Consider the following 14,970-nt stretch of genomic DNA (forward strand, 5'->3'; position numbering starts at 1 on the left):
TACATATATATGCCTTTGTGTTAGCCAAACGAGTAGTGATACCCATCTCTGATACTAACAGAAAGGTTATATTCCTCCTCTGATAAGGGAACTTATTCACCATTTTTTAAATTTAATTCATTTTTACTTATGATTCCATAAGATATCATTTAGAATATTTACATGCTTAATATAAATTATTTATTCATTGTTACCATATTAGGAATAAACAAGTCCAATAGTATGAGAAAACCATATTGAAAATAATAATTGATTATTATAATTATTATAATGATATACATTCATCTCACTAGACAACATGATACTTTCTTACCTCATGCAATGACTGCACTGCATGACTATTGTTCTTTTGTTGCATATGGTGTCCTTGACCGATGTCTTACCCACTTCTTATGTCTACTTGCACGTAATCACAGAGGTGTGGGCCACTAGGTTCCCACATGGGTTCCTCAACACGGGCTAGGTTTGTATTTCTTACGAAGGCTCTATCCATAGATGGTATGATAGGATTCTGATTGGATATTTATTCATTGCTACATATGTTCCTACTCCAAAATCGATTATATCGATCTAAATATATGAATCCGTTCTTTTGGGGTCATCTATGTTCCCCGTTGCTTGATGAGCTTCTTGATTGAATGGTGTCTTGATGATATGAATGTTTAGAACCAATGCCCTTCAATGTCCTTCCTTCATAACAGTGGTCATTTATATGTCTTCTTTTCTTATAATCGATGTGACCCCTGGCCACGTTGTTTGGCATTAGTTTGTTATTATTTTTAGTTTACCAATTCATTTAGTTCAGCCCTTCTTAATGAATGAAAGACATTATTTATTTTGTTATTTAAATAATAAGAATAAATTGCTAAATCATATTAATATTGAATATATAATAAAATGTATTATTGTTCTTATACCATTATTAAAAAAAGAATTTATTATTGTTTACATATATATAGTTTATACACTTCATTAGTAATTTATAACTCAATTGAGCTCCATTGCAATCCTTCCTTCTTGAATTTGCTTGTCCTCAAGCAACTTCAGAGCTTCTTCTTTCTCCTAAGTGGCATCTACCTCTGGTAAATCCTTCCACTTGACTAAGAACTATGTAATGGTCCTATTCCTTAATTTCCTTTCTCAAGTATCGAAGATAACCTCTGGTATTAGAGTGTGTTGTCCATCATCCAAGGGGGGTAAATCTATACAAGGAGTTACTTCTTGTCCTAGAACTTTCTTGAGTCTGGAGACATGGAACACATTATGAATTTTATTATCCTTGGGAAATTCGGGCTCATAAGCTACTTCTCCAATCTTTTTCAATACCTTATACAATCCACAGAATTGAGGCTTGAGTTTTTCTGCACCATTCCTCTTAATCGAGGATTGCTTATATGGTTGAAGTCATAAAAATACTAAATCTCCAACTCTAAAGGACCTTTCAATGCACTTCTTGTCTACATATATCTTCAGTTGATTATGTGCTTGACATATATTCTCTTTTAATGTTTTGATAATATTTGTACTTTTCTTAATAAAATCTTGTGCACGTGGTACTTTACTTTCTTGAGGGATTAGACTTCCAAAGGAGGGGGGTTCATATCCATAGAGTGCCTTATATGGGCTCATCCCTATTAACATATGATGAGTGGTACCATAGCAATATTCTCCTGAGTGTAACCATTTCATCCAAGCCTTTTGTTGCCCTGTAACATAGTTCCTTAGGTATCCTTCTAACCATTTATTGACCACTTATGTTTGCCTGTTTGTTTGAGGGTGATAACTTGTACTAAGAGTCAAGCTTGTTCCTGCTAGGCAGAAGAGTTCTTTCCAAAACTCACTGAGGAATTTGTTGTCTCTATCACTTATAATGTTCTGCATAAGTCCACAAAGTTAGAAGACTTCCCTAAAAAATAGCTCTGCTACTTGATGCATTGTATATCTGTGGAGATGGAAACGAAGTGAGCATATTTTGTAAGTCTGTCTACTACCACAAATATACTATCCTTCCCTTGAACCCTTGGAAATCCTGTTATGAAATCCATGGATATACTTTCCCATTTTTGGTTTGGAATGGTTAAGGGTTGTAGTAATCCTGTCAGGTGTGTTAATTCGGTTTTATTCAACTGACAAGTCATGCATTCTCTCACATATTTAAGTACATCTTTTTTTAAACCATTCCAAAACTATTTTTCTCTAATGTCCTTATGCATCTGATTGTATACTTGATGTCCTGCTAGTGGGTTATCATGATACTCTTTAAGAATTTCTTCCTTAATCTTTGATTGAGAAGTTAAGTACACTCTCCCTTTATAAAGGATGATATTTTCCCAGACTCTAAAATCTTCATTACGTAGATTTCCTTCCAATATTTCCTTGGTTTTGGGATCTTGGTTGTGCTTTGTTGTGATTTGTTCTTTCCAATCCTTTGAGATGTTTGTGATGATATTAATGTAGGGCCTCCTTGAGAGCGCATCAGCAACTCCATTATTAATTCTTTTTACATATTCTATATCAAAGTTGTATGCTTGGATCCGACTAACCCATTTTTGTTGTCGATCACTATGATCTATCTTCAGAATAAATTTCCCACCGACCAAGTATTGTCGGAATTTGACTAAGCAATGCATTATAGCCAACATTTCCTTATCATATATAAAATAGTGTTTTTCTGCATTTGTTAGCTTGCAACTTTCAAATGCTATTGGGTGTTTCCCTTGCATAAATATTGCTCCAATCCCTTCCCATGATGCATCACATTGTAATTCAAATGGCTTGGTAAAATATGAAATAGCTAAAAGTGGGCAAGAGCACATGGTTCCTTTGAGTTTTTCAAAAGCCTGTTGTGTTAAATCATTCCATGTAAACGGTCCTTTCTTTGTTAAATCTATGAGTGGGGAAGCAATTTTGGAGAATCCTCTGACAAAGCGTCGATAGTAACTACATAAGTCCACAAATCCCTTGAGTTGCGTAAATGTTTTCTGTTTTGACCATTCTTTAATGGCTTTGGTTTTCTCCTCATCCACACTTACCCCTTTGGCATTAATTTTGTGTCCCAAGTATATGATTTCTTCTAGACCAAATTCACATTTTGAGCACTTTACATACAGTGATTCTGCTTCCAAGATCTTCATAATGTATTTGACATGTTGGAGGTGTTCTTCCCATGATTTGCTATATATAAGTATGTCATCAAAGAATATAAGTAGAAATTTTCATAATTGTTGTCGAAATATATGATTCATACATGATTGGAACATTGTCGGTGCATTGTTGAGACCAAATGGAAGAACAAGGAATTCAAAATGTCCATAATGACACCTAAAAGCAATTTTAGGTGCATCATCCTTCCTCATTCTTATTTGGTGATATCCAAATCGTAAATCAATTTTTGAGAAGTAACATGCTCCATGTAATTCATCCATTAGTTCATCAATCCTATGAATAGGATATCTATTTTTTATAGGTTTTTTATTTAATGCTCGATAATCACTAGACATTCTCATAGTACCATCTTTCTTCTTGACTAAGACTACTGATGATGCAAACGGCCTACTGCTTGATTGAATATGACCCATCTCTAATAATTCCTTGAATTTTTTTTCTATTTCTTCTTTGAATTTATGGGGATGTCTATAAGGGATGGTTATTACCGGTTTTGCTCCTACTTCTAGTTCTATAGTGTTCAAATCCTCTTTAGGGGGAAGTCTTGGGGGAATTTCTTCAGAGACCCTTTTGTATATATTAAATATAGGTTAGAGATCTACATGGATGGTCTCTCTCTTTGCATTTGTTTAATCTAATATTAAACACTGTGTAATCCATCTCCCTTGGTCATGATTGAGTATTTTTGTCATTTTTTTATTCCTTTTAATGTGATTTCTTTCCCTTCATGTTTGAAATAGATTTATGAATTGGGGCCATCCATTATGAATCATCCAAGGGAATTTACCGAGGGCATTCCTAGAATGATATCATTTTGAATTTCTATCACATACATGTTTTTCTTAATGGTGTTCCCCCCTAGGGTGACTTCTAATTGAGGTACTATCTTTGTACAATTATCAATGGACCTATTTTCCAAAAGTCACCTTGAACCCCTTGAATTCTTCCGTTTTAAGTTTCCTCCTTGCTACCAGGTGCTTTCCAATGAAATGGTGTGTAGCCCCTAAGTCCACCAATACAATTATTCTTTGACCTTTAACTGTCCTCTTTAGTCGAAAGGTCCTATTTTCATTTTCTTGGGTGGTGATAGTCACTATCTCATGTTCTTGTTCTTTGGTTCTTACTTTTTTCCTTGGGGTATCATCTTCGCTTATCTCTTCTATTCTATTCATTTTCCCTCTTTTACATTGATGACTAGGTTTCCATGGTTCTTTCCATTTAAAACCAGTGTTACACCGGCGCGGGGGTGCAGCAGTGCGAGGGACATCGGGACGAGTTTCGGGTGCGGGAAAAAAAAAGCCTCAATTTGGGGATAGTAGGGGGACAGCGAGGGTGCGGCGGTGGGGTGTTGAAATGATACTTCAATATAACATACCAAATATAGTTGAATATAGAAAATTGAAATGCGATTCACGAACCATAAGTTCAAACTTGAAATTGGAACTTCATAACCATTACCAATGACGATTGAACTAAGTAAAATGCTAAAACTTTTAAACTTAATGATAATAATGATAATGAAAAATAAAAAAATATAAACCACACATAGTACCATGTAAGTCAACCATTGACTATCAATTTATCAAATGACAAAGATGAAAGATTCAAGATTCATTGCTCAAATATGAATATCAAAAATGAAATAGACCTCATGGGACGCACACCAAATTAGGGTTCCCTTGCTAAAAGAAACAATAAAAAACAATTCCAAAAAAAAAAAAATTTACTTTTTAGCCAACATGTCAGCCCCACCCCGCGCACACCCGAGCACGCACCCCCGCATCCCACCCGAGTGCTCCGATCGGTGCGGCCGCACTTTTTGCATGGTGGGGGTACTCAAGTGCACGACATACCTGCACCAAGGATGTACGTGCACCTGATGCACTAGGTTTTTTACTCGGGTGCGCATTTAAAACATAGATTTTTTTGAAATAATTCTTCTTTCTTTTGACATCGATGTTCCTTACTCCATGGTTCTTTGTAGATATAGTAGGGCCTTTCTTGGCGATCTCTTCTGGATCCCTCATTTCTAAAGGGAGCCTTGGACCCGAAATTCTTAGGTCTTTCCCTAGGGTTATTAGACTTAATTTTCTTTGTCGTTCTGGTGGCTTTCTCTAAGTTCTGGGGTTCAAGGGCTTTTACATATGTTTTGGAGTCTTTGAGTCCTATAAATAGATGGGTGACTTGGTTCTGGGATAGATTTGGAACCATTACTGATAGGTCTTGAAATTGATTTGCAAAATCTTTAACTAACCATGATTATTTGAGGTGAGTTAGCTCTTGGAAGTACCATTTAGGATCTCTCTAATCAAATCTATTCATCAACCTTTGAGTGAATTTTCTATAAAAGGTAATTTTTTTGTGTCCTACAGAAGTTTTGCATAATGCCACCATTTGTGGGTTGATCCCCTTATATGAAGTATGGTGAACTTAATAGCTCCTTCTTCGGTCATAAGACTGTATGATAAATATGTATCTAATTTTTGGATCCATGATTGAGTAGTTTCTTCTCCTGAACCATTATAACATGGTAGTTTTACTTTATTTATTTTCCCCGGAAGTTTTTCATCTACATGATTTTCCTTGTGATTTTCCATGATTTTGGTTTTGTAGTATTCCTTGAAGGAAATGAGTTGCCTAATGTTTGGATCCAATCTTGCATATAGTTGTGCAATTTCTTCCACATTGTTTGTGGTTGGTTCTTCTTCTATAACGGGTTCTTCTCTTGGAATGACGGAGGGAAAAGTATCTCACGGAGCTGAACATTGTGATGAAGGTTCATTTTCCTCATGATTAAAATGACAATCCCTTTGTAGGTTAGATCTTTCACTCTAATTGTTATTATTACTTAATTTTTGTATAGCTTCTAGTAGTAGTTTGTTTGAATTTTCAATTCTTTCAATAATCTATTCCATGAAGCTTCTTAATTCTTGGGCTAGTTGTTTGGCCATTGTTTTGTAACTAACCGAAGTTTCACAAGATCGCAGGATTATGCTCAGATACCACTATAATGTCCCCACTATTAGATTTAATCAAACTTGCAAAAAAATATTTTAAGAATCTTGGCAATAATAAATCCTATTATACTTTTCTACACTCTATCCTAAACCTAAACCTTATAGACGTCTCTAAATCCAGTTCCCTAACCTTAGTTATTTCATCGTCCTCTCTAGAGTGCTCTCTTTAAGGCTCACATATGCATATGTTGACACCATTATAATTCCTTTCCATTGTACTTCCTTAGGGAGATAATTCTTGCATACAAACATTATAGAGGTTTGTACACATTAAGTAGTATTTGGCCAAATAGGCATTATACCAATCTCTGATACCAATACTACATATATATGCCTTTGTGTTAGCCAAACAAGTAGTGATACCCATCTCAGATACTAACTGAAAGGTTATATTCCTCCCCTCATAAGGGAACTTATTAACCCTTTTTGAATTTAATTCCTTTTTACTTATGATTCCATCAAATATCATTTAGAATATTTACATGCTTAATATAAATTATTTATTCATTGCTACCATATTTGGAATAAACAAGTTCAATAAGTATGAGAAAACCATATTGATAATAATAATTCATTATTATAATTATAATGATATACCTTCATCTCACTAGTCAACATGATATTTTCTTACCTCATGCGATGACTGTACTGCATGACTATCGTTCTTTTGTTGTGTATGGTGTCCTTGACCGATGTCTTACCCGCTTCTTATGTCTACTTGCACGCAATCACAGTGGCGTTGGCCACTAGGTTTCGACGTGGGTTCCTCAACACAGGCTAGGTTTGTATTTGTTTGGAAGGCTCTATCCGCAAATGGTTTGATAGGATTCTGATTGGATATATATTCATTATTATGTATGTTCCTACTCCAGAATCAATTATATGGATCTTAAATATATGAATCCATTCTTTTGGGGTATTTTATGTTCCACATTGCATGATGAGCTTCCTGATTGAAGGGTGTCTTGATGATATGAATGTTCAAAACCAATCCCCTTCGATGTACTTCCTTCATAATGGTGGTCATTTATATGTCTTCTTTTCTTATAATTGATGTGACCCCTAGCCACGTTATTTGGCATAGGTTTGTTATTATTTTTAGTTTACTGATTCATTTTGTTTGGCCCTTCTTAATGAATGAAAGACATTACTTCTTTTGTTATTTAAATAATAAGATTAAATCGCTAAATCATATTAATATTGAATATATAATAAAATGTATTGTTCTTCTTATACCATTATTAAAAAAAGAATTTATTATTCTTTACGTACATATAGTTTATACACTTCATTAGTAATTTATAACTCAATTGAGCTCCATTGCAGAACCGAAGAGGAAGAAGGATCTCTCTCACATTCAGTGTGACAAGTATAGTCTATCTGCTTGAGATTCCAAACTTAAATCTAAACAACTTATTACTATTTTGGAACTTACCATGGGGGCATCTCAAAAGGAGCAAGGCTCTAAAATTGATTCAAAAAGAATTATTATTGTAGAGTCAATCTAATTCTTTGAAGAGGAGGGAACAACATTCAAAGGGAATCTAACAAACATACATAGGCAAACTTAGATGAGAAGGTCAGGAGATTGATGTTAGTGTTTAGAGATGAGAGGGAGTGTCGACATCATTAATTTTTAGAGATATACTATAATGCATTCTTCTATGCGAAGTAAGTTTGAGGTACAAGCTTGTTAATGTGTTCTTTTTAGTGAGGGAGAAGTTTGAGGTGCAAGCTCTTATTAATGCATTCTTCTCTATAAGGGAGAAGTTTGAGGTGAAAGCAGTTGTTCCACCCTCTGGGAGTAGCTATGGTGGATCCACCCCTTGGGAATAGCCATGGTACATGTCACGTGAGAAAATCCATGACTTGACACTTGTGTTTATTTGCCCTCTGGGAGTAGCTATGGTGAACATCATAATAAGATGACGGCATCGCGTTGAGTGATTATGTGATGGGGAGTTGTGCTCATTTATATTTCCATTCATGTTAACAATCATGATGGACCAACCTCTAGGACTAGCCATGGTGGAGGTTGTGTGGGTGATTCCATGACTAAACACACATGTTGATTCACCATCTAGGAGTAGCCATGGTGAACATCATGATGAGATGACAACGTCACATTGAGTGATTCCGTGATGAGCACTTGAGTTCACATTCATTTCCATCCTTTGGGAGTAGCCATGATGGATGTGTTTTTCACTCATTGGAATAGCCATAGTGGATGACATCACGTTGAGTGATTCCGTGATGAGCAATTGTACACGTGCTCTTCTCATACATGGGATTAGCCATGTTATCACATTGAGTGATTCCATAATATGTTTTTTCAACCTATGGGTGTAGACATTGTGACTGTCATTTTGAGAGACTTCATGAAATAAGAACTTGAAGAGATTCCTCCCTAGCTAAGAGGATTGTTGATGTTTTATAGCATTGTGAGTATCAATATAGCTGTGATCTCTTTTGTGATCGCTATTCAACATTAAGTTTATAATCATTATCATGAAGACTGTAATCACTGCAAGCTATTAGTTAGATAATTAATTGACCTCAAACCAATTACTATGTAATCAGTTACACAAACTAAACAGTGATCATCATGTACAGTTAATAATAATCAAAGTTTTTATTATCGAACGAATGTATTCAACTTTGAATGAATGTGATACATTCAGTCATGTGATTCTTCATATCGGTTGAAGACATCACTCTTATTAGCTTCCAAGAACATATAAGACATCAATACACACTGAAGATAATAAGAAAAAGATACATTGACTGCCGAAGATAATATAGTTGTCGTAGCACATGCTGCAGAAGATAATATAGTTATCGTAGCACATGCTGCAGAACATAATATAGTTATCGTAGCACATATTGCTGAAGACATCATACTTACAAAGACTAAAGGATGCATATCGCAGAGCATATTATATAGAAGGGGATAATACATATCGCAGAGGTTATTAGTACATACTATGTAGAGTGCATACCAAACACATTCACCTATGGGAAGATCGATCAAGGTTGATCGATATCATTGAACATATAGACAGACTATAAGAAAGAAGATATAATACACAGTCTGCTAATTGCAGATCATGGCACAGGCAGATACAATCAATATTGCAGATCAATTATTATCTATTAGCAAACCATTGAACAGACGAATTGATTCACATTGAACATACATACAGAGGTATAGACAATATACGGTTCAAGTACAGATCTTACAATACATTGACATTGTGAAAAGACCAAGTCATAGATCAAATCAATCAAAGAGCAGATCAATATCAGAGAGCAGATCGATATCGGAGAGCAGATCGATATTGGAGAGCTAATCGATATCGAAGAGCAGATTAATATATATGGGCAGATCAATATCTGAGAGAGGATCGAACAAATTAAGAAAATAAATCTTAATGTCTTATAGTGCTTCAAGGAGTGAAGCGATTTGTACAGGCCCTTACTATTGGCCACTGTAGAAGCTTTATACTGTTCCTGATTAATATATATACAGAGATATTGTTGCTGGGTTTTTGCCTTCATATCAGAAATCACTATTTCAATTGTACATATATTTGTCATTGAATATTCAATATATATCAAAATTCACATTCAGAGTCACTAACTTCCATTACTTGCTTATATCATATTTATTAGACACGGTAAGAAGAAGATAGTAGAGTAATTGTCCAAGCATCCCTTCATAACTAAAATGGGGAAATTGCATATTCTCAACAGTGGGTGTCTGCACATTGTTACACTTGGTTCCACTGTTTTGATTCGATTTTTTGCTTGTACTTAGGATTATTTTTCTGAGTGCAGAATCGGCTTACCAAGGTCTGAATTTTAACAATCAATGCCTAAAAAGCAAATCAAAAATTTTGTGCCAATATTAAGGATAGAATCTTGGAAGAAATAATATTGCCAACCTTTGGTGTAAGAGGACGCTTTTCAGGCCGATAACTCTTCTGAAACAGTAAGAAACCAATCACTGCCACAAGTAAGACCTGCACAATTATGTGCCCTACAACATACCAAAAGATATAGACAGTCATGCCCACATTGAGGTCTGAAGAAAATTAGAAATTTAAAAGATACTGTTTGAATTCAAATATTCATTTTGAACTTACAATCAACTTGAACTCCAAAAAGTACTGCTCCAAAAAACGGGGTGTCAAGTGACCCATTAAAATGATCCTTCAAATCTGTTATATCAGTTTGGAATCCACTGCCCATCTTAACAGGAAAATCCAAACTCTCAGCCAGATCCCAAGCCTTTCAATTCTCAACCTGTCAATAACCACTAAAATTTATCATTTACAAATAAAACAGTAATGTTTTTTTTTTTTTTAATCAATAAGAATAGAGTAGTTGCCTATTAAGACTAAATTAATGTTTATACATTTATTCTGAACAACTAACATGTGTGTCTACATTAAAATGCGTATTTTGTAAAAAAATAATTTTGTTCTGCAAATCAAGACAGCAATTGCACAAAAACAACAATCAAACAGTGGAAAACATAAGCAAAGCTATTTATTTTTTTAATATTTCATCCGTTTCAGATTTTAAATTTTTCTAACTCAAAATTTAAGAATATGATATCGGGTTCTAGAAAAAGGGATCCCTGCATCAAAATCAGTTGAACGGTGAAAAAATTTCACAATGGTACATATGATGATTAATTATTGGGGAGAGAACCTCATTCCACCATAGCTGAAATAGATAATTTTCGTAATTCCATCACAAAACTGAATCATATCATTTTACATAAGTAGCATTAAAATAGAAGGCGTTCCTGATGGATTTTGAACTTTGTTCACCATACCAAAATTACAAAAAGGGTGGTTCTCTTAGTCAATTCATCTTTTTTTAGGAATGATTTGCATACAACTACTACTTTTTAACAAAAAGTGTCTTATTACTACAATAATACTGGTGAGCATGGAATTGATGTAAGAACAATACTAGGGGCAGCAGTTTACTTTTTATATTTTCTTAAACAAAATCTAGAACCCAAAGTCTCCTATGCTTGTCTTGAATGAGGATTCAAGCAAAATAACCAATAAAGCACAAAGTCATTGGATACTCTCAAAGTTAATTAAACACTTACAAAAGAAGCCCAAAGTCTTCAGCTCTAAGAAATTACAACCACTACTATCTATCACAATTTGTCCTCCTGCACCACAAAGTCTTAAAAAGCTCAAATTGGCTCCGAATGCAATAGGCAGTTCAAAGTCTGCACAATTGAATCCAAATCCCTCTTGAGTCAAATCATTAAAATTCACAATCTAAGTTCAAGAAAATATCGTCAAATAACAGTTTGAATTGACACAAAGTTTCAAAACACTCTGCCTCTTTTATTGAAAGCAATCTGATTTACATCCAAGCGCAAAGTCTTATGGTGCACATACAAACTGGCAGAAGTTTCTTGCTTTGCCATTGGATGATTATTTACAATGAGTTCTGTCCTTTATATAGGAAACGAGTGGAGAAAAAGGCAGAGAAAGAAGGGGAAAACTTGTTAACCACCTTGACTTATTCTCTAACAAAATCCTAACTAAATTTGACTTATTCAAAGTTGCATGCCTAATGCACTTGCAACCGGATTATGTTACAACTTTGCACGTGATACTATCACATACAATTACATCTTAATTTTTCATTACATGTAATACGTCAATTACAAATTACAAATACATGATGAAAAATTTCTAGTGCCTGACAAGACACGACTTCTATTACATCATCTTTTCCAGTCTTCATGTTGCTAAAGGAATGTTTTATGAATAATGTGCTTAGGTTTATTGGAAGCATCTCTAACCTTAATATGAATATGCATCCTTGATTGTTTTGTTGAGTATTCATTGACCATTTTTGTCTTGAAAGCATTCTATGCTTATTATCACTATATTACCTCCTTATAGACTCCATTTTGTGATCACGCTTTCCTCATGTCCCTCTTTCTTCTTTGCATGCATGATTGAAGGACTTTTGAGCAATGAAGGATAAAGGAACTAAGGTAAAATGGGCTCTTTAAATGAGGGAAAAACTTTAAAACGGGATTTTTTGGGAGTATTTCATATGAATGGACGACAAGTTTTAGGTTAGAAAAGGAAGCATGGTTGGGTCGATTGCATGCTTTTTGATGTACAAGCGTGAATTTCAGGTTTTTGGCATATGGAATATGGCTGGAAACTTTTAGTACAATGAATGGACATATGTGTTTGAGCTTAAAATGTGTGCAAATATTGTGGGAAACCCCAAAAACAAGTTTTTGGAGGCTAACATGTGCAAACAGAAAGCTTTTTTCATGGAAAACAGGCAGCATATCATTAACTTATAATGAATTATTGTGTTTTCGAAATAAGAAAGTGTGCAAGCAACCACCATCATGAGTTTTAAGTCGCATGGCATTAATATAACAAGCGCGGATGAAGTGCATGCAAGCGTAAAAGTGGGCTTTTTGGGTGCAAAAGTATGTACACAATGAGCTTGCTTTGAATGGAGTTCTTAATCCCAATTGCATGTGCAAGTAAAATGAGACTCTTGCATATGCAAATTGAAGAAATAAGATAGAAGGAACTCATATCATACACAAATCAAAACAAATCTGAAAATGAAATGAAGAGATTTGCAAACAAGAACATATATACAACTTTCCCTATGAAATGCACAAAAAATCTTCTCTTTTCCACCATACGCAAAGTAAGAAGTCTCTTCAAATCTCAATACAAAATCTGAAATAAATTCAAGAAGATTTTCGGATTTAGAAATGACTGCAGAAAAGAAATTGATGTAGTTTTCAAATCTTGACTCAAATGAATGCATTTTATTATCAAGATTCATTGCTTGCCAAGTGTGAGAAGTTTGTGAATTAAAATGCACAAAAATTGCAACTACGTTGACTAAATCAAATGCAATATGCAATGGCACTTAAAAATGGCACCTAGGACATTAAAAACAACTTGAAGATAATAAGAAACAAGCTGCAAATGATAGGTGATACCAAAGAACTCATCTTTAATAGCAAACATTTGGATTTAATGAAAGAGAACAGTCAAAAATGGGTCATTTTTGGGCAAAAACATGCACTAAATGAGCTGTAATGAGAATAAAATACATCCAAATCTGGAAGTTTGATGAGCCAAGATTGATCCTTGATGGACTTCAGGCAAAAAAAATCCTATTGGAGGAACAGATCTGAGGTTTTTGATTATGAGACTTGTGTCTTTGTCCTCCAAAACCCGTTTCTTTCCCAAAATGCCCAAGAAAAGTGGGTTTTTACAACTCAAAAGCATGATTTTACACTTGGGAATTGCCACCAAGAGGAGTTTGATTAAAAAACCATGTAAAAGGGAGTAAAGACGGGTTTTTAAGATGCAAAAACATGTGCTTTTGAGTTGCAAAAACCCATCGTTAAGCACTTTTGTCAAAAATGCCTTCAAGGTAAGTAAAGACATGGTTTTTACATGCAAAAATATGTGTTTTTACTCTCTAAATCACCACTTTATGAGTTTTTAATACAAATGGAAGTAAAGGCGTATTTTTAGAATGAAAAAGCATGTGCTTTTCACTTCAAAGCTCCACCTTATGCTTTTACATGTCCAAACACCTCTATTGAAGAAGTATAGATGAGATTTTGTAATGTCTCCTCTCTTAAGGAGAATTTATTAAATATTTCATAATATTAAGCTATTACAAAAATTAAATATCAATTATATAAGCATTAATAACACAAAAATTTTACCGACCAAAAACAATAATGCATAATTATTATATAATATGATTAAATATCTATAATTAGATAAGTCTAAGTTTAAGATTTAAACTGAAGTTGGCAAATAAACTAAGCAAGTAAGGACGCAACAAAAGTTTAAGGAAAGGCAATGAACATAATAAACAATGGGTACAAAAGACAGTGAATGAATAATCGCCAAAACAGATCAATAATAATCTTAGCAAAAATATTTGAATAGGGCAGCAAATTTACCCTAAGAGCCAGCAATTATTTATCAGATTCGGCGATAATATTTTTGTACAAGTACCATTACGAGTCTCGAGTCAAAGATTAGAAGTGGACAAGAACCAAAAACAAAGAAATAAAATCTTGTCCCAAATCTGATTCTTGGTAGCAAATATTAACGACAACAACCTTTGACAACACAAGCTTTAAAATCTTTTGGGCAGCGATTATATATAAATCTTTGGAAGCAAGAAAATATTAGGGTTCCCTGTTGAAGCGAACAATATTAGGTTCAATGTCAAAAAAAATTGATACTTCCATGAAATCAAGGCAGAATCTATAGACCCTATACCAAAAAGGGTCGCAAATCAATTTCTTTTAGTGTCGTTAGCATTGAGATAGTGGGTAAAAGAGCAAGAACTCTGAAAGGGCTTTGACAATAGAGTTGAAGAGTCTAGCATATACCATAAGGGAAGAGATTATTTCAATATCAAAGACAGATTTATATTAAAAAAGATTATTATTAGAGATAATATCAATACCTATAATACAGAGGTAGCAGTTCTCTCCATAGGAAGAGCTGCAAACTCATCAAAATAAGGGCAGCAAGTCATTCAATCATATCTCCATTTGCTTTGTTCGCAACAGATCAGGGGGCAAAACATCTTTAAACAATCAGTGAACTATTTAGAAATTCATTTGTAAATTCAAGGAAGGATTTAGTTATTTTGAAAGTCAGTAATTCGATCATTTCTAATGTACCGAGCTCCTAATTCAAAGAGAGGAGCATTTGGCATTGCACCATTT

At 34.2% G+C, this 14,970-nt stretch overlaps 1 protein-coding gene across 4 annotated transcripts in view; it reads right to left on the reverse strand.

Annotated features, from left to right (window-relative positions):
• The window catches only part of LOC149539232 (long chain base biosynthesis protein 1-like), a 279,274-nt gene that overhangs the window by 197,310 nt on the left and 66,994 nt on the right, over positions 1–14,970 (reverse strand). For 3 of the 4 annotated variants that reach the window (XM_089799165.1, XM_089799164.1, XM_089799167.1), the window contains exons 2-3: positions 10,328–10,487; positions 10,127–10,221 (exon numbers count right to left, since the gene is read on the reverse strand). In XM_089799165.1, the coding sequence (XP_089655291.1) occupies positions 10,127–10,221; positions 10,328–10,433 (201 nt within the window). In that variant the 5' untranslated portion in view covers positions 10,434–10,487. Of the gene's footprint in view, positions 1–10,126; positions 10,222–10,327; positions 10,488–11,310; positions 11,377–14,970 lie in introns of all 4 variants that reach the window. The other variant, XM_089799166.1, reaches the window with a different exon arrangement.

This window comes from Cupressus sempervirens, chromosome 9 (genome assembly GCF_028749045.1).
Source record: "Cupressus sempervirens isolate cs-2001-9-10 chromosome 9, ASM2874904v1, whole genome shotgun sequence".
Lineage (NCBI taxonomy): Eukaryota > Viridiplantae > Streptophyta > Pinopsida > Cupressales > Cupressaceae > Cupressus > Cupressus sempervirens.